This window comes from Athene noctua, chromosome 4 (genome assembly GCF_965140245.1).
Source record: "Athene noctua chromosome 4, bAthNoc1.hap1.1, whole genome shotgun sequence".
Taxonomy (NCBI): Eukaryota; Metazoa; Chordata; class Aves; order Strigiformes; family Strigidae; genus Athene; species Athene noctua.
In genome coordinates, this window is record NC_134040.1 from 30,227,970 (window position 1) to 30,255,946 (window position 27,977).

Sequence of the window (27,977 nt, forward strand, 5' to 3'; positions counted from 1 at the left end):
TAACACAACAATGTATCTTTAATGAAAAACTATATTCTTACACATAATACTTCTGAACGATAGCTGCATCTTAGAATTTATTATTTTATTTCAAAACAAAGATTACAAATCCAATTGTCTTTCACCTGTTGAAACAACCTTTACATATGCTGAGAACTGTTCACACATAAGTTGTTTCAACACACCCAGTATTGTGTTTTACACAGAGGCATGTAGAATGTACTTGAAACACATGGAATCTTAAGTGCATCTGTGGAATTGAAATAAATAATGTGCCACACAATGTTTTATAAATACGTATAGAAAAATGCACATTAGGCAGAAGATAATAAATGCACAATACAAGGCATGTGTGGTGCCAACTTTTCTCAAACTGTAGTGAAGGCAACAAAATATATTAAGAATATATAAATAGTGGCTAACAAATTGCTAAGTTATTTCATTTGGTATTTGTATGATCAGTTTCACTACGTTTTGAGAAAAAAATCCACACATCAAAACCAATTATCCAGACCATAATTTAAGAGTACTTTTGTGACAGATCTTTCAGCTGTGTTGCAGACAGTATTTTCAGAAGAACTCTTGATAATTACAAGAGTCCAATAGTTGCATATAGGCATGTCAGTGTTAACCAGAGAAGAGCTTCAATATGCTCTTTGTGTGTAATCTACTTGACCAAGGGACTATCTGTCATTTTCAAGGTCTATTTCAGCTTTCAGGATACTGCTGCTTATGTTTCTATGTGTGTGTGTGTATATATATTTATATATATAAAAATAAAGTGACAAACTTCCACTAGCATGAGGGTGAAAATTCTGAAAAAGCTATAGTTTATTTCTTCCTCTTAACTATAAGATACTGAGGCACTACTTAGCAGCAAAGATGTGTGTGTTTCAGCAAAATGTGTGTTGAAGTTGTTAGTAAATATTACCTCCAGTAAAACTGAAGTTGATGAAGGTAGTATGCAAAACATTAGTACTTTCCCATAATCTTTAATGTGAGCAATTCAATGGCTTTTGCTATTTTATTCTGTTTATTCTGTTGCTGTTAGAACAGCTCTACTGCTGTCCAGCCCCCAAAACCCCACCAACTACTGAGCATCAAAATCTGGCTCTGTCTTTGAGCAATGAGGGAAACGTGTCCCCACTGACTTCCCATGTGGTGTGATGCCTGACCTCTAGAAATCACTTCCACCCCTACACATCCTGCATGAGGACTTACTTCTAGTAAGCACAGGAATTGGGACCTTACATATGAAGTTCTTGTTGCAGCAGGAGCTGATTTGTGTTTTGTGGAATTCTGTGTACTTTGAGAGCTATAGAACAAGGGTAGATAAGTTTATCTTGCCACAACAAATGACCGATTCTGGAGTTAATGTGTAACATTTGCACAACTTTTAGGAAGAGAAGTGTGTGCTTATTTAGAAAAACTTGTCAAAAAGCTACTTGCAGTCATCTTTGTGCCTTTGTTATTAAGGTTACTTGATGCTACTGCAAAACGTAACTATTTTAAACTGAAGAAATATATGGGGTGGTGAAAAGAGGAAACAGAATGAGCTGGTCTATTTTTAGTACAGAAGACCTTACCTCTGCAAAAGCAGTTACAAAGCCGTAACAGTTTCTGTAAGGCCCCTGTTCAGCATAGACACAGTTTCACTGCTGGTAAATTCAGATACACAAGTATTTACTCTGCTGTCATAGGATCCCATACCATCACATTTAGATTTACAGAGCTGCAGGTTAGATTTACAGAGCTGCAGGTTAACTTAAGAATTTAATTCTGAGGTTCTCAGTAATGCATCAGTACTGATGTTTATGGGGAAAAAGAGATCTGATCTCAGACCCTGCTGTAAGAGTCATGCTTTAGATTATTACCTGTTGAATAATAGAGTCATACACAGATCACATTAAAGCACCCAGGAAAAGAGCTTTTTTGGGTAGTGAGCAAGTTGTAAGTACATCTTTAAAAATATACTTCTAATATAAACATGTTTTATAAATACTTCACATAAATTATGCAGTTGTAGAATGCCTAAACAGCACAGAATGAGAGCTCAAGCAACACTTCAGGAATCGCAGGACTATTTCAAAATTGAAGTTACATTTCCACACTTGATACTACTTTGCAAATATTATGTATGGTAGCATAATTATTTTAACTACATGAGAATATATGACAGAATTAATGCAGTATTTTAAAGTGAATCTGTCATTACCCCTCTCTTAGTACACATATGATATAAACCACATAATTTGGGGGAAAATCATTATACCAGCCTTTGGCAAGAAAAGAAGACAAAAATCTGCCACTTCAGGCATCCTAGGTAAATCCACTTCCAACGACAAATCGACATTCTGTTGAAGTACTTCAGATCACAGCTGTGTTCTCAGCAGCACTCTAGGTCTTGGGATGTAGGACAAAAGCCTCCTCTAAAGGCAGCTGAAGGGAGTCAGGATGATTGCTAAGATCACGCTCTTTAAATGTATTCTACCAGTCACAATTTGGGAAGGTACTTCAGTATGTATGTCGACTGAAAGCTTCCTAAATCAGTACCACTATTACAGTGCCACTATAACGGGATGATGACATAATACTGCTGAACGTAATGACCTTTGCTTAAAAATATTATGTAATAAATATTAGTATAAACTGCTGCAAAACCAGAAATCCTCGAAGGCATGCAATTACTCCATACAAATATATGTAAACCCGAAAGAGAACTCTCCCAGTAGCGGTTTGTGTTTTAGTGCGTGGCTCCACACGGATTGACCGAAGTCTGACAACCCATGTTATAACCTGTCACCTGAACCTTGAACAGTGTCCCATCCGCACACATACAGAGCTTGAAACGCAGCCAGTTGCCATTATTAAACTGTTCCCCGTAAGAGGAACTTGGCAGTCGTGATGGGCTGACCATCACAGTTCCGTTCAGGATAATACTGTTTTCCTGTCAGGGGAGAAAAAAAGAGTGTAACTTCCAATTTATGCAGGGCGGGTTGTTTTTGAAAAGAACAAGCTGGTTTAACGAATAAATTACATCTTTAGGATCGTTGTAGAAATCAAGAGAATAAAAAAGTACAGATGACAAGATTTCATTTTTTAATTAAATTTGTGAATAACGCACATGAATTTCTCAATTCTAGTCCCCAATGTACTTTGCTATTCCAGTGATAGATCAGTATTGAGAGAGACAGCAGTAGTGTGGCTTTTCACTTTACACACCTATGCAAATGCAGTAAATATAAAAATATGGACTTGAAATGGGAATCACTGTTTGAATTCATACATGAAATACATTCACATATGAAATAAAAGTGCACGTATCTATTTTTTTACCCTCCTTCATGCCCTGCAATCTTAACAATCTCCAAAAATCTTAAATGAATGCTGGCAAGTCTTCCTGTGGCAGCACAGAAGGTAGTGCTCCTAACTGTATGCTCTGTTCCTCTGTCAAAGCTTGCTGACCCCAGTAAAGCCTCCAGAAGAGAAGATGAATTCCCTTTGGTATTCATTTCAGTGCAGAGGCTGATACCTTAGCTTTAGTTGCATTGTGGGTTTTTACTGTCTTAACAGTAGTAAATCATTGTTACCCAAAAACTACTGAACCACTAATTAACAGCAAAGTAATAAAACATCTTATAAAATCCTACTAAATACACTGACTGCAACTAAACTTTTATGCATATTTTATATAAAATTTGAAACCATATAAAGCTACATCAGTTTATTATCAGCCTGAATTTGAAACTAAGCTGTTCAAAAAATGCTGATTCGAAATACTTACTGCTTTAAGTTCCATGTTACCCCCCATTCGAAACTCAATGGTCTTGCCTGTGATGAAAACACCTTCATTTCCACGGACAATAGCACGGCCATCGACCTTTATGTTTAGATCACTGGTTGCATTGCTGGTAATCTAAGAACATAAACAACAGAACTGCATTACAGATCAATGAAAATGTGTCACTTGGGTTTGTCTAATTACTTTAAAAATATTACTACACAATTTAATGAAAAATTTCAATGTACTTTTTGCCCTTCTATCATTATTCCTATTTCTGCCCATTTGTTATTTTCCACATTCACATTTAAAATCAAGGATTACTTAATTTTGGAAGGTATGTAAAATAGTTTATTTTTGTGATAAAAATAACAATTCATATGACAATTTTATGGGATATGCAGTTAACACTTGTAGCAAATATAGGCTTCCTGTTAGGACTTACTATGTAAACTTACTCTTTTCATTTAATCCGTTCCTCCTATGTATTTATAGGTTTTGAGTTGTTTGTTGGTTTTGTTTGTTTGTTTGTTTTCTGGAACATACTATTTAATTGTTAGCCTTGCAGAGGAAACAAAAGGAAGAAGAAAACTTAATTCTCTTTGTCGTTAACAGGATTGCTCAGTGCTTCCTAAGATACACTCAACCCTCTATAAAACCACTGATCTGGTTCTACTTACACAAAAGAACTATGTGCTGTACTCTAACTGTAAAGCCTTTATTATGACTCATGATAGGCGAGAAATTTTAGTCTGCCATTATGATCATTTTAAATGTACAAACACCGACATTTAGGTTTTTTAGTTTTCTGATAAATAAAGCATATTTAATGTAGAAACCAAACTAAGATCTCTTTTAACCGAGAAGCCATGAACTGGCACAACTCTTATAACGCTGTGATTGCTCTCTACACTTTTACTCAGACTTCTGAAATTCTGGTTGTATTAACATTTATCTCCAGTAGAAGGAAAATGATACATGAAGTTCTGGTAATTGTTTTTTTGTAAGATCTTACTAGAAACAGAGAAGCTTTTAACTGAAATTTTATTTCTGAAACAGTTAAATGCGCACAAACGGACAAATGCTTAATAAAAAGACACCCAGGCCTAGCTGGTGTGGTATTCTCGATTTTATAATCAATTAATAATGTTAGTTTTAATTTCTGTTCTAATATTTATGGTGATTTACATTTTCAGAGCTGCATTTTTAGCTACATTTAATCAAATTTCTAAATATGCTTGGAAGATCGGATTAGTAAATTTTTCCTTATTCTACAGTGAAAGTAATTCTGTAAGGAGCTTTTCCAAAATGTAAGTGGTAGTTAAAAGAGACATACCCTCTCTGTAGAGGCCTTTTGTACGTTTAAGATTTTAACTCCACTTGGCAGATGAAACTCATGAGTGTCATAGTCTGTGCTAAACAAGGTATTTTGTGTCCGTGGGTCAACAAATTCCATGCCAATGTCGCTGGTAATAGAAGTTTTGTCTTTTTCCACACTAAGCTTGGTTGTTCCTTGCTGAAATACAATCTTCAGAAACAAAGTCATGAAGTTAATGACGTTTCAAATATAATGTTTATTAATATTATAATTCTATAGTGTTGCTCACACACTTTCAATTCACAACATAACTTACAGGCTGATTATTTCCAGTGATCACCAAATCTTCATTACGTCTGCCTCCTACAGTGCTTTTATATAATGGATGTATAACGCCCATGTCAGAAACTTGCTTAAACCGCAACAAGCCACTCTCATGGAATTCCATACTGTCACAACCATTGGGACCGATTCGAATCACTGCCCAGATAACTAGTGTAATCTGAAAGAGAAACATACATTTTCAAAGATTACTTTGATCGTTTGGATCTTCCCACAACAATTATTGTATTAACTAGATGTTTTGCTTGAAATAGTTATTAACGCTAGTGTTTAAGTGAGCTTTAGGTGTGAATTTACTTTAGTCTGTTTAATTCCTACTGGAAACATCAGAACACATTTAATTATGAAAAGCATTTTACATGATTTTTAGACTCATCTGAAATGGTAACTAAAATAATTTGTGTTTATATAATATATATATATATTTGAAATTAAATCACATCCATAATGAAATCTTTTTCCTGTGTAAGGGTAACCATGGTATCATTAGCTAAACAAATTTCCTGAACAAAGTACCTCAGCTCAGGATATACTTACCCTTGAACTACAAGAAAGCACCTTCACAGGTGGATATCCAGTTATGAATAATAATTCATTACTTCTCGCCAATGAAGCAATAAAAAGGTGGCAATTACAACAATGAAGCTTTAAAGTGCACTGGCTGATTAATTCTGAATGCTCTGTTATTGTATGTAAAATGTTCCTGGCATAACAGTTTATGCTGAATGCATTTATACTGCACAAATAACACTTTGCACATTTGCTGAGTTTTGTGAATGGAGAGACGCTTTCATTCTGTGTTGCATAAATGACAGGTTCCATGCTGGGACCACACTAACTGAAATAATCATGACTAAACTTAGAAGATTCTTCCATCTAACCATGCTCAGACTAAAAAAGAACGAAAAAGAAAGGAGAAAAATAAATCTTCTTCAGTACATTTTTAGCCCTTCTCAACCATACTGGAGTAAGTTTTATTTCTCTAATGAACCATCAAAATGAAATACATCCTAATGTTGCTTACAGGCTAAGTATTATACTCACAATCAGATTGATGACAGCCAAAATAAAAAGAAGAACAATCACACAAATGGCCAAGTTGCCTTTCCTGCCACGTAAGCCTGTCTTATGAAGACGGTCTTCATCAATTGGAATGTATCCTGCTTTAAAGTTACTGTTGTGCTCTTTATTAATATTCCTGCGTTCCACAGCCTTCTCTCGCATAGACTTCTTCACTGGGCCATTAGAACTTTGCTATAATAGAAAGCATGGATTAGCTGTCATAAGGCATGTAAATCCACTGAAATGACACACGTGTATGTAAAAAACATAAATTTGAATTGACTAGTGGAATATATTAGATATTATATTCAATATTATATTTCTGTCTGACACTCTGCGCTTAAAAATACACATTTACAATAATCTCTGCTAATGTAATGACTAAAATTAAAATCCAGGTATTTTGAGACAATATGTTTTTAGATCTCATTTTCATCACAGTGGATAGGAATTATTAATGACATTGTTGCAGTCAAAAAAACCCCAAACAAACCAGCTGTAAAGAACTTCAAGTTTTTACCTCTTGGGGACAATACAGAACATAATCCTCCAGGTTATTTACCAATACATAAGTTTAATTCCCTCCATGCTAATGTGGGATAGACTCTTAATGACTCCATCCAAAAGGAGTGTAGTGGATACAGGTTTTAAGTTAGTTTGGTAGCACAGGGTTTGCATTCAACTTCTACTGCTTGCATGCAGCCTTAAGCAAAACAGAGTAAGGCTTCAAATCTGGCTTGGGGAACTTGGCCAGCCTAGCTTTATTTTAATCTTTTGAAGTTACTAGATTGCAAGAGATATCCTGCCAACATGTAGAAGAAACTCTTGGTATTCACGGGGAAAATAAACCTTTGATGCATTTTTGTAACTTTGTCCAAATTTTTGTTCCACCTCCCTTGGATGGAACAGGTTGCTATTTAAGGGTTCACTTCTTCAAAGAAGGGCTTGATCTTTCTGATGGGATTAAATTTGTTCATCTGAACTGAATCCTGAAGCTGCACCTTAAGCTTACTGCACTTGCATGTGTCTATACTGATGTAACAGGTAAACATGTCTTGTTTTCTTCTGTAGTCAAATAGCAAGGAAATGGTGTTGAGAAAGGTGCTTAACCTGAACAGGTTTATGGTGGGCTTCCTCAATGATGTTCTGGAAGCAGCTCTAACCTTGCAGACTCAGAATTGGCTAGGCAGGGAAACTGAGAGAAGAGGTCTGTGCCCTGGAGAAAAGGAAATCTTGTACAATGGCACAGTATCTTGTCCTGAGGGTAGCGTTTTCCTGAAAGGATGTGACAATGAGATAAAAATCCAGTGTAGTTTTTTCACCTGCTACAACAGAAGATGGCACCAGCACTGGGAGAGCACGGCTGAAATAGTGATTGCTAGAACACCCAAGCAGAACCAGGCTGTGCTTCTATGCACCCAAGACGAGGCTGGTACAGGGCCCCTCAGGAATCTGGAGCCTCCTACTCACTGCCGCCACCGGTGCAGGTGCAAATACACAGACTCACTCTGAGTAAAAGTCCCGTGGAGATGCAGGAGCTCCTGCGAGATGAGCTCTTGAACAGCTCGGTTGTTTTCCCTCCGGCTTGCGAAGGGCTGACAGAGTCCCTGTCCCACCCCTCCCACCGGGTGCCTGTGACACCCCTTCTGACAAATTTAGCTTTCACTCCCGTGTGAGACCTCGGATGCTGATCCCGAATCTAAGCTTCAGTCTTATTTATACCCTGCCGCTGAGCTACCATACTTGTGCCAGCGTAGCGATGCGAGTGACGGCGCAGTCCTATAAATACCAACCGCAGCGGCCAGCTGCTTGGCTTTCCGCGTCAGTAATTAGTGGCAAGAGCCTCTTTACGCAAGACAGTTACATTCCTGGGCGGAAATGCCAGAACACTTTATTTAGAAGACAAAAAGTATTTTTCTTTGTCAGAGATTCCTCGTCTGCGAGCTGGACGGCGCAACACCGGGCTGTAACGCGTCCCGCCCCTAGAGCGGGCTGGGGCCGGGGCAGCTGCCCCCGCAAAGCAAAGGCCGTCCTGCCCGGACAGCGCCGGGCACGGCTCGGAAACGCCGTCCAAGCACCGCTTCTCCCCTCCCCAGCTGGTGCAGGCGGTGGGGAGCCCGGGGGACCGGAGCGGCCCCGCACGCCCGCCGCGCCGAGCGCTCTGGCACCGAACCGGCCTCGTCAACCGCCGCGAAAACGGCGCGCCCGCCCGAGAGCCCCCTCCACAAGCAGCGCCCCTCGGTCGGCGCGGCTGCTCGGGCGGCTCGCCGCAGCCCCGCGGGGCGGGCCTCGCTCCCCCCGCCGCCTCCCCGTGCCTGCGCCTCGGCGGGGACAGACCTGCTCGGAGGCGGCCGCCGCCATCTTCCTCCGCCGCCGCTGAGCCGCCGCCGCCGCTGCGGAGGGGCCCACGGGCGCCCCCTGGCGGCGCGGGGAGGGGGCTGCCGGCGCGAGCTCCGTGCCGCTCCGCTGCTTCGGGAACGCGTCGGCCGGCAGCGCCACCTGCCGGCCGAGGGCGCGTACGCCGTGGCCCCGCGCCGGGCCGGGCCGGGCCGGGCCGCGGGCAGCCGGGGGGCGGCCGCCGCGTTACCACAATCGAGGCGCGCGCTGCCCGCGTCGCCGTGGCAGCCGCCGCCGCCGCGCCGGGCCCGGCCCACGTCCCAGCCGGGACTATAAAGGCGGCGCGAACGCGGCGCCGCCCAGAGCAGCGGGTCCGAGCCGGCGGTACCAGCTCGCCCTCCCCTCCGCGCCGCCCGCTCGCCGAGGGCTCCCGGAGGGACGGGACTGGGGAGCCAGCGCAGCGCAGCCCAACCTTACCCCAGGGGCGAGCTGACAGCCGGCTATGGCCGACGGCTTAAGGAGGCTGGTCGGCGCGGGGAGCGGCCGGGTGCTGCAGGAGAAGCTGGAGAGCTGGTACCGGGACTATGAGGTAGGCTGTGGCCGCCAGCCGGGGGGTCCCGCGCCTGCTGGGGGGTTGCACCCCCGGAGGGTGGGTCGCCGCACCCCGCGGGCCCTCCGGGGGCGGGAGGCCGCCGTCAGCGGCGCCGTTGCTGCGGTGCTGGGGCCGGGCGGCGGTCTCCGCGGTGACGGCGGGACGCGGAGCGGCACCCCCCCCCCCGCCCCCTTCCTATCCTAGCAGCGCGCGTGCCCTCAGCCCGGTGCAACCGAAACCTGCAACCGGCCGTGGGGGTTCAGGAGGCCGGTTTGGGACGTTGACCCACACATGCACCCGGTTATCACCATTTCTACACCTGTAGCACTCACAACTTCAGATAGTTTTCTTTTTTGTCTGTGACAAGGTTCGTTGACAGCAAAGACTAGAGGTTAAAAGTCTTATCTGAGCTGTAATGACTGAGTCTGCCTTAGAAAAGAGTTTTGTGGTAAGACTAGCAGATGGAAAGATCACGGGTAAAGGGTGTGCTCAGAAGGAATTGCCTGTGGCCGAGGAACAGTCAGGAAAGTGTGAGGAAAAGGGATGCTCAAAGGGAGAACAGGGTTACCCAATTCCCCAGCTCTCCTGGGTGGGAAACCTGCTAGAGCTGGGAGGCTGCTGCAAGACAGCACAGCTGCAGAGGGCTTTGGAAGGTGGGAAGCAGGTGCCAGGGAAGAGTTTTGGGTGAGGGTGAGAAGTCTGCAGATGGATGTAATAGGATGCATGGAGAAGTAGGAGGTAACAGGAGTAGGAGTCAAAACAATGGAAGCAGTAGAGAAGGTGTAAAATTAGGGATAGGTGAGGTGAAGGGACATGAGGCTTGGCAATTGTGAATCTTCCAAGCGGAAAACCTTGACAGAGTTTTCACTCCTGTGTTCCTGGGTTTTATTAGCCTCTGGACACTGATAGTTGATTTGGTCATGAATCGGTAACCATCTACTGTGTGTTATGTTTGGTGAGAAAAGGTGCTGAGCAGAGACGCAGCCTTTTTAAGGGAAGTCAGTTCTTTCTTTTACTTTGTGGTATGTAGGAGTTACAGCATATTGATAGTCAGTGTAACCCTCTGCAGGATTTATGGGAAAGGACAGTTTTAAGGAAGAGTTTGAGGGTAGCTGGTAAAGTTACCACAAAGTACAGGACCATCAGAGGAGGAAGAACAGAGGTGTGCATTTTAAAATCTTGCAGGTGGATGGTGAAGGCAGACCTTGGGAGGGCTGAGCGATAGTGGGAGCTGAAATATCTATAGTAAGTGAGATGGGGTAGTCCTTGTTGTCTTGGGAAACAAAGGTGAGCTGTTTCAGGCTGTCATTGCAGAAAAGGAGGCGCTGGCAGACAGAAGCACCATGGGTGTTATGTTGGTGTAATGAGCTGGAAAATTGCACTTTGCAGTGGTGGTGTAGTGGAGGTTAGCAGGGTGAGACTGTGTCCCTTGAGACCAGAGGAAAGCATGTTGCAGCAATCAAAATGCAAGCCGACAGGGGAATGGGTGAGAGTTTGAGCCGTTTTGGAAGCTTGTAAAAACCTTACGGAGTCATTGAAGTGTGAAGACCTAGAGGGTGATCTACACTGAAGGTGATACACAGGTTATGAGTAAAGATTAAGGAAGCAGGTACAAAGTATGTGTTCTGGCAGGTGCAGTAGCATCCTGGACAGATTAACCCCATCCTTTTCAGAACTGCATTTGCTGAAAGTGGTGTAGTTTTGCTGTTCTGTTGTTTCCTAGGCATAATGCTGGATACTGCCCATTCTTTGGCAGTATTTGTTTCAGTTGGTAACTCTTAGGAATCAGATTAAATTGCATGGAGGGCTCATGTGGCTGTTGACAAAGCAAGATAATAGCCTTATATGTATTATTGCAGCTAACATGGAAAATCAGATTTTGGACTAATGTTTTTTCATCCAACTATCTCCTATCATTATTTTTAAAACTCTGTGTTGGAAGATTTTTAACATAGATCCATGATATTTGTGGTTGTGTCTTCTTTATGAATGGTGAAAGAAGTAAGTTTTCTCAACTAGGGAATTAACTGGGTGATAGAAGACCTGATGTCTTGTTCGTTCACCTGTTAACAATGATAAAGATATGTATTCTAGCAGATGCAGTAAGAAAAGTTTGAAGTATTTATAGGAAGAAAAAAGAGTTGTGATCATAACAGGAATAATTTTAAGTAAGAATACCCAGGTGGATATATTAATACACATTATTTTACAGATTAATTCCTGTGATCAGAATCTGAACCGATGCTGTGAAATAATAGAGTTGAACTCTGAGATTCAAGGGCAGCTCTTCACAATCCTCAATGAAACATCTCGAGAAGGTAAATTATTTCACATGTGTCATCTTTTAAAGCTCTGGCTCTTTCTGTAAGTGTTCTCACAGTTTCTCAATGAATGTATTTTTTTAGGTGGGCATTATGCAGGTGTGGAAACAATAAAAACTCGTCTCCTACCATGGCTAGCGACTTGTTTTTCCCGTGCTACTTCAGGAAGGCTCTTTGAAACCAACCTCTCTCTCACTCAGGTATGTTGAAAATTTATTTTAAGGGAATAGAACAGTGTGAATTTATACCCATAGGAGAGCTTTAATGACTTTCTGTTAATAATAGCTTCCCTCCCTGATTTGGTTAATTAAATATATACTTAGTTGCTCATGGAGACTCCTATGCTGTTTCTCTGTCTCATTTTATGTTTTCTTTGAAAGGGAAATCAAAGAGGTCATTAAAGTGTCTTTTGGCCTTCTAGGGATTACACTGTTTCACAATGAGTGACGATATGGAGGAATTTGGTTTGTAACAGAAGCTATGTTTTTGTACTTTCCTTTTCTAGGTAAAGAATTATGCCACCTTTACATTTGCAAAGACATCATAGAAGTATTTATGCCATATATCTATTAGTAAAAATGTAACACTGTGAAAATACATGTGTAAATTGAAGGTGTGTATGAACTCCATGCATTTATCTGTGAGCTCTTTCTATTTTTTTTAAGAAATAAAAAATCTTTGTTCAGTATCTAAGCGTTATAATGTCTCCAGAAGAGAAAAAACCCCAAAGTGCTCATGTCTATCACGATACCACCACACGCCTGACTCGATATTTGGAGTTAGTATGTATTTGATATTTACTGAAGGGGTTATAGTAGTTCTTAGCAGAAAAGACAGATCTGCTGTGGCTTTGTTCTTCGAAAGAAAATAAGAGTGTTGGTTGATGCAGACTAGGGGAAAATGCTGAAGATCTTGAGAGATTTGACAGTGATGTATCTATTTTCTATGACTTATCATTTTTACATCTCTTCTGTCAATCTTTCACAGTTTAAATAAGGACAAATGAAAAGTGATATTCCCTTAAGAGTCAGATTTTAATGCATTACAGGAGTAGGGTTCTGCCAAAAAAGTCTTATTATTAATAATAAATGACACTACAACTGGTATACCAGTTATGGATTTGTCATTTCATGTGATATTCAAAGTTTAAAGAAAAGCCTGCTGCACAGTTATTTATTTGATTCCAGTAGCATCAGGCAAATCTATAGGTTGTTAAAGACGGAGCTGCACGTGTATCACTGTGCTTTCTGGAACAACAGTAGTTGCCTCCTCTGTTCTAGTAACTTTTTCTGTTGTTTTGTGTACATGAATTCCCAAAAACTTTACCTCAGTTGGTGATATAGTCAGTCAGAAGATGACTGGAAAAAACATCATGCAACATATTTGCAAGAATGCTTTGTTCAGATGATGTGTATACAGGTATTAAATCTGCATATGTAGACCTTCCATATTCTCTATCATGAGTGTAAATGAAGTGAAGATTTTTTCCTAATATAATTCTGGTTTGTGTGCCTGGAAGGTATTGCTTATCTCTCTAGAAAGTATGCTTTTGTTTTCAGTTACTTTAGAAATGGTCTTGACTGAAATCTTTAGAAATACATCTGCTAATAACACTATACTATATTGCTGAAGGATTCTATAGGGTAGAACATTGAAGGAGCGTGACTTTGTTTCATTGTAGGATTCAACTGAGGAAGAGAGGCAGCTGAAAGAGCTGGCCAGCAATCAGACTTTTCAACTGCAAGAGCTGCAGGAAGAACTGACTTCAACTCGTCTACAGCTCGACCATGTGGAACAAGAGTAGGGGAATTAATTGTGGTTTTTTGTTTTGTTTTTCAACAAGCCATGTTTTCCTCTTGACATCTGGACACTGATGGAGATTTGTAAAATGTTTCATATATGGCTAAAAATCAGAGCTTCAAAATACATCTAGGCTCTGGATTGTCCGTGTGTGTCCAAAGTGGGGTGGGTATAAATGATAGTAATACACACATTCATAAATTGACTTGGTAGACTTTGCTTCTGGCAGAGGAGTTGGAAAAAATACCAGCATTGTAGATTAAAGGGCTTTGCATAGTGTGTGACCATCCCAGTGGAATTATAGTCAGTGAACTGTTGCATGCTGAGCAAACCTTGATAAAAATCAATTGAGTAGCTGTAGTGCAACACTTATTGAAGGATCTACAACATGTCATAATTAGTTATGGTATGTAATCAGTATGTGAACATCAAAGATGATCAAAACCCACTGTGATAATATGGAGGGAGAGACAAAGATTTTCAAATAAGTGACTAGGACTGAACATTTTTTGTCCATTTGCATAAAACTCGTTCTATGGAGTCCTGTAGTCTCAGAATGATTGTTTTGGAAATGGATTTGTGCAGTTAGTGCCAGATCCAGGGCCATTTCAGAGGTAGCTCCAAGTGACAGACACTTTCTCATGCATCCTGTTAGCATGAGAACAATGGATGTTCACAGTCCTTGCATGCGTACAATAAGTGATATAATTTAATGATCTTACTAAGTGACTCAATATCAAGTTCTCAGAACTGCAAACTGTATTAGCTAGATTAAAGAGTTAAATAGAATATTGGATCTTGTATCCTAATCTTGCAGATATCTCATGCTTTCATAGGACTGTAGAGTCACAGAATGGTTTGTGTTGGGAGGGACCAGCAAAGGTAATCTAGTTCCAACCACCCTTCCACTAGACCAGGTTGCTCAAAACCCCGTCCAGCCTGGCCTTGAACACTTCCAGGGAGGGGACAGCCCTAACTTCTCTGAGCAACCTGTTCCAGTGTCTCACCAACCTCACAGTAAGAACTTTTTCCTTATACTCAATCTAAATCTCCTCTCTTTCTGTTGAAAACCATTATACCTCATCCTATCACTAGGGGAGGTGTAAGGAGTAAAGTGTCTCTCCATCTTTCTTATTAGTAAGCTGCAGTAAGGTCTCCCTGAAGCCTTCTCTTCTGCATGCTAAACAATCCCAACTATCTCAGCCTTTCTTTGCAGGTGTTCCAATCCTCTGATCATTTTTGTGGTCCTCCTCTGGACCTGCTTTAACAGGTCCATGTCTGTCTTGTACTGGGGACCCTAGAGCTGGATATAGTACTCCAGTTGGAGTCTCATGAAAGGGGAATAGAGGGGGAGAATCACCTCCCTTGACCTGCTGGCCATGCTTATTTTTATGCAGCCCAGATATGATTTGCTTGTTGGGCTGCAACGCATGTTGCCAGCTTATTTCTAGTTTTTCATCTACCACTATCTGCAAGCCCTTCTCCACAGGACTTAATCAATTTTTTCCCCCCTCTGGTCTGTACTGATACTACTGATTGCCTCAATCCAGGTGCATCAGGTTGCACTTGGACTTGTTGAACTTAATGAAATTCACATGGGCCCACTCAAACCTGTTGAGGTTCCCTTGGATGGCATTGGTTCCCTCAAGAATATCAACTGCACCACTCACTTTCGTGTCATCCACAAACTTGCTGAGGGTGCACTCAATCTTGCTGTCAGTGTCATTAATAAAGATGTTGAACAGTACCAGCACAGATCCTGAGGGACACCATTTGTCACTGATACCCATTTGGACATTGAGCTGTTGACTGCAACTCTTTGGGTGCAGCCATTCAGCCAATTTCTTATCCATTAATTAGGCTGTCCATCAAATCCATATCTCTCCAGTTTGAGACAAGGATGTTGGTAGGACACTGTCAAGAAGGCAAGGGAGGTGACATCAGTTGTTCTTCCCTTATTCACCCACACATACTAGTATCTATTATGTCTCATCTTGGATGAATGAGGGCATTTTAATTTTTCACTGTCGGAAAAGTCTCTAAGTCAACTCTGAGTTAAAGATCAACGCATCCCCCTGAAAAGAAGATAAGAGGACAAAACCATCTTGGAGAGGGTTTTTTGGCATTTCAGCTGGTTTGCTGGAATTATGTAATCTTACAAAATAATTCTAGCCTGGAAGGTTTAATAAGCTAAGGAGTTGTTTTCTGTTGATATTTCTAAGTATAGAGGAGAGTTATAGGAGATTGGTGATCTTATTAACGTATATACCTGAAGGGAGGGTGTAAAGCAGACAAGAGCCAGGTTATTTGTAGTGGTGCCCAGTGACAGAAGCAGAGACAATGGCATAAACTGAAACACAGGAGGTTCCCTCTGAACATCAGGAAACCCTTTTTTACTGTGAGTGTGACTGAGCACTGGTACAGGTTGCCCGAGGAGGTTGTAAGTCTCCATCAGAGTGATATTCAAAAGCCCTCTGGACAGGGTTGTGGGCAACTGGCTTTAGGTGGCCCTACTTGAGCAGGGACGTTGGACTGGATGACTTCCAGAGGTGCCTTTCAACATCAACCCTTCTGTGGTTTGGGTGTATATATAAAGGTTGGCTTAGGGGTGAAGCATTTTGTCCTATGCTTCTGTGTGGCTAGAAAGATTATTCAGTGAGCTGGAGAAAAGTGTTGGATGGTCAAGGTGAGAAGCACAAGGGAAGTTGTTCACTAATACAGATTGGAGTGAGTGTGGCAGTTTTCAGCAAGAAAGTCATGTTGGACAAGCTCCTGCATAATGGGAAATCATTGGTAAAGCTTTTGTACAGTTTGTGGGTTGCATTTCTCTGTGCAGTGAGGTCAGGGAGGTGTTGGCTGTGGTTTGCAAATGTAGAAGTCTGGAAGGTGGAGGGTTGGGAAGAGGTAATTCAAGCAGAGATGAAGTCATGCATGGAACTTTCAGAACTGATCCTTTCAAGATAATGCAGTACGGATTCATGATTGTGTAGCTATTAGCAAGCAGGGGACAGGTGCAGGAGGAATCTTGGGACATTAATTCTTTCTCATCTATGGACAGTGAAGTCATTCTGATCGCTGTAAATTGTTGAAATCAGTAGAGAAACTGGAATTTAGTCTTAATGAAAAATAATGGGTTGTAGGAATATAATTCTGTTATTACATAGTCAGATATGACCTTTTATCATCTATTTGCATGCTGATAGTCTGCACAAAGCCCACTGTGTGATTATTTTCAGATGTTAAACGGGTATGGATTTGGTCTGCTTAGCCAGTTTGTATTTGATTCTCTTGTAGAAACTCAGCCTTTACCATGAAGGCTATTAATTTTTCTTGCAGTCTGGCAAAAACCCAGCTGGCTCTTGAAGACACAAAGACTGTGTCAACAACTACACTACTCTTCTGGCAGCAGAAGTCGAAACTGTTCAGCTAAAAAGTAGAATAAGAAAAATTGAGTCTTGGGGTATTTGTGGTAGAAAGTCAGCATGCAGAGACAGTCTGTCATTTACCTGAGCACGTTATGTTTAGCCTATACTGTCCTATGCTATAGCAAAAAGTGGGTCTAGCTCCATAGCGTCCTGTAGCTTTGATTCTTAGTGTTACAGAGAGAAAATTAGCATAAGTAGATTCATGTAAGAAAAAACATTATGGCTGAACTTCTATACTTTTTTCTTTAGGGTGAAGGAAAGATTGCTTTGAAACTAGCAGCTTGATAGCATTTGAGTCTTGTAGATGGAGTTAAATAGGAGAGACCCGTAATCTGAATATAACCAGAAACCATTGTTTGCAATTTGCTATGATGCTCTTGGAAGTGACTTGTGTGTTAAGTAGAAGACACTTCAGCCTGTCTGTCTTAAGATAAAGTTCTTTATACTTTTCTTTTAGACTATTTTTGCCAAATCCTTTTGCCTGTATGCACAGAAGTAATGGCTATTGGTAATGTTGACATCTCTGATTTAAAAATGTTTTTTGAGTTTCTAAGTGTTTTGGTCACATCTGAAAAGTTAATCTGGATCAATAAGGGTACAGCTGGGACACCTATCTTTCCAGTTCAATACAGGAGTCCTTAAAACTAATTTCCTTTTGTGGCTTGACCTACAGGCAGTTGTAGAAGCAATAATAATTCTTCACTGTTATGAAATGTAGCCCATGTAAGGGGGTTTTGGGTTTCTTTTTGGTTTTTTTTGCATTCTGTTATCAGAAAAGGACACAAACATAGTTGAAATTAATTTCAACAGCATATGACTCTTGTGATAACTGACATTTCAATAACAGAACTATAGTAATACTGGTTAAATAAATGCTTGCAGATTTTCAGTTAAATAACATTGCTCCTTTTAAAAATGGATAAAACTTGACTTTGCTGCTTACACTGTAGGAAAGAATATAACTGCCCATGAATTTCTCTCCTTTTAGGGCAACTGAGAGGAGATGAGTTACTCCTGATAAAGATAAGAAAACAACAAAAATTCAGGCCATTAGAGTCTCTACTTCCAGTATCAAGTTGAATATTGTTTGTTCATCTCTGGATGTTTATAATTGCTTCTAGAATAATTTTCATTCCGATTTTATCCATAGACTTTCTTAGCAAGTGTTGATCACTTCTGAATTTTAGTTTTTTTGATGGCTCCCTGGGGTCTAGGCTCATATTCTATAAAATGGGCTCTTTTGATTTGTGGGGTGAAAAGTACCTTATAACTCTTTAATTCTTAGACATAACCTGACTGCTGTCTTCCCAATTAAAACTATTAGTAGGGAATAAAACATCTCACTGTTTCCATGTGTAGGACTTAATGCAGACTGTACAGAAATTCATGTTGCTACTTGTACTACGGACAGAAAATAAAACATTCCTGTCTTCCTACGAATCCTGGAATTCTGTAATCTCCATGTAGTTATGGTTCATGTTTGTTCTTAGTTTAGCTGGCACTCGATATGTCCATCTTTTGCCTGTGTGTTCAACTTTTGATTGAAGGTGCTATTTGTCATGTTCTGTGAATCATCTTTTCAAAATTTGAACCCTTTTAGTTGGGTGAAATCAAATTTACCGAGTCTTTACCTGCCTGTCAAAACCAGAATCCTTCTAAAAGTAGAGAAAGTGAGGTCAGGACTGATCTGTGACATTTAGGGCAGGTTTGGGTTTTTTGTTTGGTGGGGGTTTTCTTGGTTAGTGTGGGTTTTGGGTTTTTTGTTTTGGGGTTTTTTTTACATGAGAAACAGTTATGCCAGGAGTGTCCTTTTCATCTTTGTCTGTAAACTTGTTTTTAGAGACTTTTGTAATAGCTAATGATTTCATTCCTGTTGTCTATAGCCTATCTGTCTCGCATACTTAAATCAAACCATGTTTTGCAAGATAACTTGATCTCCTGAGCTGTTAGGGCAAATGTGGTCTAGACTCAATATAATTAAATTCTATAGTCATTATAAGCTTTTGTTGTATCAAGATATTAATTATAAAAGGATTTATATGTTTGCTGCAGAATTATGAAGGAAAATGTAAGTTTTTAAAAAATGAATAACAACATACAAAAGTAATTGGAAGTTCTTCAGGGAAGACAAAAAATAGTGTACTAAACTGTTATATGCAGACTGAACAAAATCCCATTAGTACTATTATAAATAGTAGAAGCTTACTACTAGGATGCTTAGACTTGTGCCAATGTCTAATCAAACTTAACAAAGCCAGATGACTCCTTTAAAGTAAATGAGGTCAAGAGGGCTTTTATTTTCTGGTCTGCTGTACAGAGGACCTATTACGTAAATCAGCAGGAAGAAATTTTGATAGACACATTTTGTAATTGATAACAATTACCTTCTATCAATTTTGTAATTGATAACAATTACCTTCTATCAATTTTGTAATTGATAACAATTACCTTCTATCAATTTTGTAATTGATAACAGTTTCCTCAAGACCTTGTATTGTTGTGGTTGCAGGAGTCTCTCAAAAATAGGTTAAAGAAATTATTGGCTAAAAATTACATAGGTAGAGTTGTGCTCACCTTGAATTTCAAGGGAATCTGACTGAATGAGTCAGGCTTAGCCCAAGGACTGGGGGAACTGTGAGAGACTTAATTGTTAATGAATTGTTTGAAACTGGAGTGTAGCAGTAGGCAGTAGGCTTCTTTATCCCAACAGCATTAAGGAGATACTTGACAGAAATTCTCAAGGTTGTTGTATTTTGTCTGGAAAAACTGGCTGAAAATGCCCATTTTATTTTTAAAGAGTTAGATGATGGAGTTTAAAACACTAGTTATAGCCTTAAAATAAAAATGGGTTATAAAAACTGTTCTGATTTTTTTCTAAGAACTATATTTTGCCCTGTTTGCTCCCATTATTTTTTGTAGCATCTACATCTCTAACCTTAACAGAAAGATGATAATGCTCTCTTCATTTCAGACTAATATTTAGTAGTAGAGTGAATGAACAATAGAATGGGAAACTGAGTACTGCATAGATGTAATTAGCATGGAAAGGATTAGTGTTAAGGCTTACAGAAGTCAGCACTGGTAATTCATAAATCTGTCTGTCCTAAGGTGTTTTTTTTCCTTTTGGTATTTAGCTTTTCTTACAAAGAAAGAAACATACATTTTCAGTGGTGGCTTTTCTTATGTTTGTGACTTACCGTATGACTTGTGATGAACAATGACAGATGCAGGTATTTCTGCATTTCAGTCTGTTATGCTTTCTGTTTGGTTTCCCCTCCCTCTCCTGATAAAGGCAGACCTATAATTAAACATCTGTATTTGTAATAATTATCTGCTGTCATGATGAAAAGATGAGACTTTTGTGGATCTCACATCCGTGACATAAAGACCATCAAAAATTGCTTTAAAACTTTCTGAAAAATCTCCATTTGAATAGGGGTAAATAGCAAAAAGAAAATAATACAGAAGGGACATGATTACTTTTTATGTTGGTTATTAATACTGAATTTTCTGAAGCATTGCCTATCATGGCAATTTAAAGAAAGCCCAACTAGTGTGTTATATATTATATAAGCTTCTCTTCCACTTTTTTTTTGGGTTACATAATGATTCCCCCCCTCATTTCTATCTCTAGAACTTGTCTTCCCAAATCTACTTTCCTTCCCAAGTTGTTCTTTACATTAGAATCCTTTAGCTCTCTTCTACTACCACGATGCTAGAAGTCCTTGCTGGAGGAGCTGACTAAGGATGTCCATGGGATTGTAATATCTGCAGCTTTTCCTATCCAGGTCAGAAGGACAGTCTTTCCTCTTAGCAGATGCACCGGCCTTGTTATCTGTGGTCCTCTTAGTCAGCCTTGGTCCTTAGAAAGTCAGAACAGGAAGTTTGTGAACTGATAGATGTTACAGCTTTCACTGGTTCAGTTCCTCACAAATCTCACCAGGATCAGAAAAGGAAGAACAGATTGAATGCCTCCAAAAAGAATACAAAGCTGCTTTTTTTTTTTTTTTTCCTGTTGGAAAGAGGAAAACAACAGTAATATCTGTGTTAGGAGGGAAAGCAGAGATGTCGCGATACTTTCCAACATTAAGTAAGAATAAAGAACAGAAGATAAAATTGCTTAGCTGTTTGTTTGCCAATGTTTAAGAAACACTGCTTCTCTTAGAGCAGAAGAGGAATCATTAGCTTTTGATATTACTTGAATAACATCACTGGTGATATCCTTTGACTGACTAATATATTCCAGCAAAAAAAAGCAAAAAACCTGAGGACCTGATATAAGAAAATACCTAGAATCTTAAACTGTAGGAAAGAAATGTGCTGGTTTAGTTAACATCTTAAATATGAGAAAGAAACCATTTCTTAGACCTCATCATCTGAAATAGTGCCAGGAGACCAAATGCTAACCAATGATCTCTCCTGCAACATAAAGCATAGTGTATCCAGTCTCCCGCCACAATACACTTTCACATTTTAAAGTGTAATTGAGAGTATGCTTTTCTGAACTCTTGATTTCTCTGTATTTCAGCATAAGGAGCTTCTTCAATATTTCTCCTCTTCTTCTGTTCTTTTTGTTTGGTGATGAGGGTTAATTGATAGATAGTTTGCATCAGTAGAAGGACATCTTGTGACTGAATTTATTCTGTGTGGTTAAGTCTGAAGACTTCCCGTGCTCAAGAGGAGGACACCCTGAGGAAGTTAGATCGTCTGAATGATTATGAGCAGCAGATTCAAATACTGCGGGATGAGATTTCTATCCTGGATGCCCAAAAGTCTGTTCTGCAGAGCAGGTAGAGGCGTTATTCAGAGAAATCACTGAATTGGAGAATAGCAAGTATTCTCTCCTCATTTGAAATTGAAGTATAAACAAAAGCTAATCTTTTGTACTCTGTTATGAAGGTTAAATGCTTTAACTGATTTATCCTAGTGCCCAGATGTTTTTAGTTTCAGGCTGTGTTAAGTTTCTGGCAAAACAGTAGAGAGCAGCTTTACAAAATACATTGAGAACAACTGTACAGGTTGAAAAGAGATGGTTAGGTTTTTTGTTTATAAGTCCTCTTTGAATACTGTACCATTACAGGGAAGAACTTATTACATTCAGTACCACTATAGTGTTTTTAAGTCAAACAAGTGAGAAAGAGGAACAAATCTCCAAAGTATTACTAGTTAGAAGTGTGTTTCCCCAGAACAAAGTGCTTGGCTGTACACACTTGAGGAATTACTTTAATCGTATTGTTCAGACTTTAGCCAATAAAATATATTGACACAAATGCCTTCATATTAGCCTAACCAGCTGCAGCTTTGTTTTTAATTTTTTTGGTGAAAAATCTCAGCTTAACCTGGTAATAATTAAAATGGCAAAAAACTCAGTGCACTAGGCAAAAGCATCTGAGCATGGTGAAGTGACCTCGTGCTTCTTTACATGTCTGTCATAGGCTTGCACGGAGCTGCTCTCCTTTCCCAAGGCACAGGGAGAACAAGTCATCACCCCCGAGGAGCTGCTCACCTGGCCGAGCCAGGCGTACAAATGCTTCACGTCGTGCCTGCTTGATAGCTCGTTTTGGTGACATTTATGCTCAGGAACGCTTGGATGCGGAGACCCTTTTGAGGACGTATGTCAGTGACATGGAAATGGTGCAGAGGATAATATACATTGCAGCTGTGGTAAGGAAACAATAACATTTCTTGTTTGGCAGGCCAGAAATGTTTTATAAAATATTATGGCTGGATTGGATTAAATTGTGTGTAAATTAGCATTTATGTGAAGTACAGAGAAGCTTCTCTTCTTTTTTTCCCTCCTTTGATTTTTTTTTTTTTTTTCCTTTCCTTACCTCATACTTTTACACTGAAGTCTCAATATAGTGTCCTTTTCTGACTCTCCTGTCCCAACATTAGAACAGGGTCAGTGATCAATAGTACAGGTGCTAAAAGGGATGCATAAGACGACTGTATGGATCTGAAAGGTAGATGATTCCTGCACTAAACACTGTCTCATTTAGATGAATTCTTCTGGGAATACTACATTTTAGAAAGCTAAAGAAGTCTTTCCATATCATGCTTCCCTCTTGCTTGTAGCTATGTGCTTTTCTAGTTTTATTTGGTCCCATAAAATTACTTAGATGCCTCATGTTTACCTAGACACGTCACATTTACTATGAGCTCTGAAGAAATTTGTTTTAATTTTTCTGTAGTCAATCTTCTTTTCTATAAAATTGTAGTGCATACCCATGTCAGAGAGGTAGTGTGTGTCTCAATGTGTGTAATCCCAAGAACATTTAATTTACTGAAGTTTTTTTCCCCCCTCACTGTCATTCAGTTTATGGTCTCCAATTCAACCTTTCTACCTAACAGACAAGAGGTGCTCCTGTCTGACATGTTAGGCTGTGGTGAATTCTGCTCTTGATAGCCTTAAATGTGATTCCATTGATAGTGGGTATGTGATGGCATCCTACATAAAAATAGGTTATGTGGGAAGCTTTTTCAGTCTCATCTTCTGCAAATAAATGGCGCTTGATTTAATCAGAGAAGTCCTCCCAAATGAGTACTATTTTTAACTTTCACTTTTACAGCAGTTTTATATTCCTCCTTACAATGATGATACATCCTCTCAGATAATTGGTAAAAAATTAATCTCTGTCTCCTGGATTTAACTAGATGTTCCTTATTTTGCAGGAGTCCTTTCATGCAGCAAAGATGGCCTACAGGCAGCTCAAAAAACGTGTAAGAGATACTCTGTCTCTAGGTCACTCGGGGCCTGAGTCACTTGAAGACACTGTCCTGGATTATATAGTTCGTCATGAGGATCTGTATGATGTTCAAGCCAGTGTCAATGTAAGTCAGGGGTGGTGGGGAAGGGATGTGCTGACCTATTTCAGTAGCTAATAAATTCAGAGTGTGTAAACTTTCTTCTTCTTCAGGTTACAGTGCATTTCTAGTTTATTGCATGAATTTTATGTCTTATAGCTATGTCTTTATTTTCCGAAATAATATTGTGGTATGATCCAGTAATTACTTGTTTTATTTGCCTGTAACTAGAACGTCTCTGCCACAATAATATTTTTGGAAAGATACAGTGTAACTGTCTTAAATAAATGCAAGCTAAATTTAATATTTTCCTTAAATTCTGTGCTCTACTGAAAAACTGCATCTCCCTCCAAAGGTTGATGTCAATGATGTAGCTCATACTTTATTTCTAAAACAGCAGCACATTCTTTGTGAAGCTAATATTTTCTGGAATAACCTAAGACAATATTGGTGGGAGCTTCTTATACTGATTTTAAAATGTAGAAATCTGAGAGAGATGTTTAGGACGGATTTCCATACTTGCCCATGAATAAAAGTATTAGCTCAAATTACTCAACTGTGTTTATTTTCAGGAAGTAATTCGCTCCATGAACATCAACCCAAAGATTTCATTTCCACCAGAAATTGATTTCATTGTAATCAGCACTTTGATTCGAGAGTTGTGCCGTATGGCTTTTTCAATGCAGACACTCGCTCCTCCTCTTGATATTGCCTTTGGTACTGATAGAGAACTTTTCAGTGAGACCAAGTAAGAGCTCTTTATTTTCAGTTGGATTCTTACTATTAAAAAAAAAAAAAAAATCCATCAGGTTGTATAGTCTACTTCTTTCCTATTTAATATAAAGTTTCAGATTTATGCTAAACATTAATTTGGGGCAAAGATTCCTTCTCTGTAGTGAATTTCGTATGTCTTTAAGCTTTATGATGGTGTATAAATGCCAGGAGGTAGACCAGTGTTAACAGTTTTTTTTTTTTTTTTTAATGAACAGCAGAGCAATTTTCTGGATAAACTTCAGTCTTCAGAGCATAATTAATTTAACCTTTAAGAGGAAAATTATCACCAGTTTTCCTTTCCCTGTTTAGTCTGCCTCCAGTGGTTATAAAATGTGTGCATCTTTTTATCTTTTTTTCTTCTTTCTGGCCCATTTTGTAAAAGTCACATTTACTGAGATCTGAGTGTCTGATATGAGGATCATCAACATTTGTGTTGTGACCTCCTGGTTGTGGCTCCTGTACAACATATGGATCATAATACACTCTCCTCTCTTCTGGTTTAGAGCTGAGAAAAAAGAAAAATGCCTTTAAAAATGGTAATTTTGTTTAAACAATGCACACCATAACACAGTTTTTCTTTTTTCCATAGGGCCAGGGCTGGCTGCTTTGTTAGCTGGCAGAGAACAGTAGGGTACTTCCATGCCTTCAAGAAAAATTAATGGGATTGACAACTCAAAAAAAAAAAAAAAAAAAAAAAAATTGCTCTCAAAAGCAAGAAAACCGACAACAATAAGGAGGCTTCTAACAATAATTTAAAATAGAATGGAACCCAGATGGGGAAGAACTTGAGAAGCCAAGGAGAGAAATAGAAAAGAGTGCAGGGGAGTGCAAAGTCATACATGACTACTTAGTGATCCTGTCCAAATATTGGGCAGTTAGCTATTTGATACCCAAAGCAACTGGCTGAATTAAGAAGACAACAATGTCATGGTATAGTCTTGGGATGATTTCTCCACCTACTTGATGTGTGTGGCCTTCAAAAAACCGGATGTAATGTGTTTATATGCACTTTTGTTAGAGACATATATACACACATCTATCCATCTGTATAGATAAATGTGGCATATATATGCTTGTATCTATAGCATGTATGTGTAATACACAGAGATGGAGCAAAATTTGTAGAAATTAAAATAGCTCTGTTAGTTGTGTGTGATACCGTTCTATAAAAGGGCTGACCAAGCCTCATTGTGCCATATACCTTCCTTCATGGGAAATTTCATGCCTCTGTTTACAGCTTTGTTTTATATAAATTGCTATTGTATATACCTTACTAATGTATAGATACATTGCTATTTTGTATTTGTTTTGAGTTTGAATCCATAAAACCAGACATGTATTATTCAGCCAATATTGCAGACTTAGGGAGGTAATACATATTTGGTATGTTAATACAGGCCTTCAAAATAATTTTTCATAGCTAAAAAGACACTGTTTCATTATCAATATCTGAGCATCTTGCTAACACAATTGCCTCTTATGTCTCTTAAGATACTAGGATGTAACTTTAGGTTTGAGATAAGGGGTATTACAAAAATACTCTATAGGGGTCTTGTTTTAATAAGATATTCCAGGATGATGGAATGAATATGTCTGCCAAAATGCTGCTCAGGAATCTCAGGAATTGAATCTGCCAGTGGACCCGAGGACCCTGGCTTGTGTGGGGCTTATGCAAGAACATGATCTAGCGGCCTTCTGAAGTGTGAGATGGTTTTATTGGAGTGTCTCTCATTATAAGTAGACTGTATTCTGTCTATATTCTGCTAAGTCAGTCTTACAAATGCATTTCTTTTACAGGTTCACTTAAAGAATACTTATTTTTGTGATGCGGAAGTATTGTCAAGAAAGATGTTTATGAGTTGTAGCTAGTATTCTGCTTTTTATCAACATTGACTTGAAGCATCATATTTATCTTTTGGCATTTATATGCAGACATTTCTTGTACTCTGTTTCAACAGGTACCATCGTAGTTTTGACTCTGATTTCACAGCTGTCTTGGTGGCCTATCATGTATGGCCTGCTCTGATGGAAAATGATAATGTAATTGTGAAGGGAGAGGCAGTCACAAAAAGAGGAACTCTGGTATGTACTTTGTTAAGAAACATGTTAAGGGAAGTAATTGGATTTAAACACTGTTTTAAAAGATAAATTCTTGATTGTTCCCTATATGGCTGGAATTGTGTTTATCAAGTATTGGTTAAGTTGTAGTGCCTTATCCTGTTTTTAGGATGAATAGTTCCATTTGCCTTAATATATTTATTATGCAGATGTATGATTGTTGGCAGAGCCTGCTCTAAGGAGAAAGTTTACTGTTTACTATCTGTCCTGAGGCCTTGTCTCCAGCATGGCAAGTCTGCCTTTTATTAAATGTGCTCTCTCAAAAGAGGTTTGTCAAACTCTTCTCTTGTAGTGGTCTCGCAGAAGTAGAACTAGAAGCAGAAGCCCCAGCCGTAGCACCAGTCCACTTCTATCTCATCATGTAAGTCCCAGCTGAATGCTTATAGTATAAACAGCATCAAGTATTTTAAACTCATAATGCAGGCAACCTTTTAAAAATGCTGATGTACCACATGTACATTTTAACATTGGGAATAGATGCCTTTGGGTCTGGAATTGAGGTGAAGCTGAACTGACACATATTTATTGCCTGGTATGTAATTATCAGCGGAAATACTGTATGAGTAGACCATAGTTAAATACTCAGAAATATCAGCTGTGGATCTGGGAATGCCTTCCCCCTATTTCTCATTGCTTCAGTACCCTCTGAATAGCTATTTGCATCATCTTGGAAGTGTTTTAGTCATCTTGCAGTACATATACAGACATAGTCCCTGCCTCCTTGAACTGGCAATCTGGATTTACCCTGTAATGCCTCAAATGAGCAGAAAATCAGTGTAGGGTGGGCAGGAGGGGAAGAACTGATGTGGTACTAATAAGGTATGTAAAACCTTCGCAGAGTTCTGCGTGTGGTATAGTTACACAATATTAATAATTGTTTTTGTAAAAATCTTGTCTAATTTCTATTTCTAATTGTTAGCCTATCTTATTAAACTGATATAGGTGGACTCAACTTTAAATGTGAATACTGGAAATGAGAGGCTTTGGGTAAGGCTCACTTTTATGTGTGTGCAGGGTGTGAAAGAAAAACTGGAAAGTTGTTGAATTTGACTTTGTAGCAGTGGAGCTGCACTGATAGACATGCACAAATTTTCTGAATGTTGGTGGGTCCACAAGTGCCTGCCTTGGGTACAGTTCTTTAGCACACCTGAGTTTCCTTTTCTGTTTGTCTTGCAGTTGTCTCGAAGCCGCAGTCTCTCACCACTCAGGCGCATAAGCCCAAGTAAGTGGGCATATTAGTTCACAATGACGTCATGGTTTTCACATTATGCCCTTAAATGACTGAGCAAAGAGTCAAAATAAC

At 39.5% G+C, this 27,977-nt stretch overlaps 2 protein-coding genes across 4 annotated transcripts; one reads left to right on the forward strand and one right to left on the reverse strand.

Annotated features, from left to right (window-relative positions):
* Positions 1–64: 64 nt before the first annotated feature.
* Positions 65–9,557, reverse strand: SGCB (sarcoglycan beta). Of its 3 annotated transcripts, none has more exons than XM_074904787.1 (6): positions 9,318–9,557; positions 6,486–6,695; positions 5,416–5,601; positions 5,118–5,309; positions 3,785–3,916; positions 65–2,947 (listed from the first exon to the last, which is right to left on the reverse strand). In XM_074904787.1, the coding sequence occupies exons 2-6, from the start codon at positions 6,663–6,665 to the stop codon at positions 2,744–2,746; spliced, it is 894 nt and encodes a 297-aa protein (XP_074760888.1). In that variant the 5' UTR covers positions 6,666–6,695; positions 9,318–9,557; the 3' UTR covers positions 65–2,743. The 3 variants fall into 3 exon arrangements, with proteins under 3 accessions (XP_074760888.1, XP_074760887.1, XP_074760890.1); XM_074904786.1 differs by lacking the exon at positions 9,318–9,557 and adding an exon at positions 8,841–8,901; XM_074904789.1 differs by lacking the exons at positions 6,486–6,695; positions 9,318–9,557 and adding an exon at positions 8,841–8,864.
* Positions 9,318–27,913, forward strand: SPATA18 (spermatogenesis associated 18). Its single transcript, XM_074904785.1, has 11 exons — positions 9,318–9,429; positions 11,645–11,750; positions 11,838–11,953; positions 13,435–13,553; positions 21,634–21,768; positions 22,414–22,642; positions 23,651–23,809; positions 24,355–24,530; positions 26,515–26,638; positions 26,967–27,035; positions 27,851–27,913. Exons 1-11 carry the CDS (start codon positions 9,343–9,345, stop codon positions 27,911–27,913), a joined length of 1,383 nt encoding a protein of 460 aa, XP_074760886.1. The 5' UTR covers positions 9,318–9,342.
* The last annotated feature ends 64 nt before the right edge of the window (positions 27,914–27,977 follow it).

Excerpts from the sequence above, each read along its gene's own strand:
- SGCB (XM_074904786.1), bottom strand. The coding sequence starts at position 8,864 with ATGGCGGCGGCCGCCTCCGAGCAG. Across the intron at positions 6,696-8,840 it reads CGGCGGCCGCCTCCGAGCAG|CAAAGTTCTAATGGCCCAGT; the intron begins GTCTGTCCCCGC and ends TTTCTATTATAG. Across the intron at positions 5,602-6,485 it reads TGGCTGTCATCAATCTGATT|ATTACACTAGTTATCTGGGC; the intron begins GTGAGTATAATA and ends TTTCTCTTTCAG.
- SPATA18 (XM_074904785.1), top strand. The coding sequence starts at position 9,343 with ATGGCCGACGGCTTAAGGAGGCTGGTCGGCGCGGGGAGCGGCCGGGTG. Across the intron at positions 9,430-11,644 it reads GCTGGTACCGGGACTATGAG|ATTAATTCCTGTGATCAGAA; the intron begins GTAGGCTGTGGC and ends ATTATTTTACAG. Across the intron at positions 11,751-11,837 it reads CAATGAAACATCTCGAGAAG|GTGGGCATTATGCAGGTGTG; the intron begins GTAAATTATTTC and ends GTATTTTTTTAG.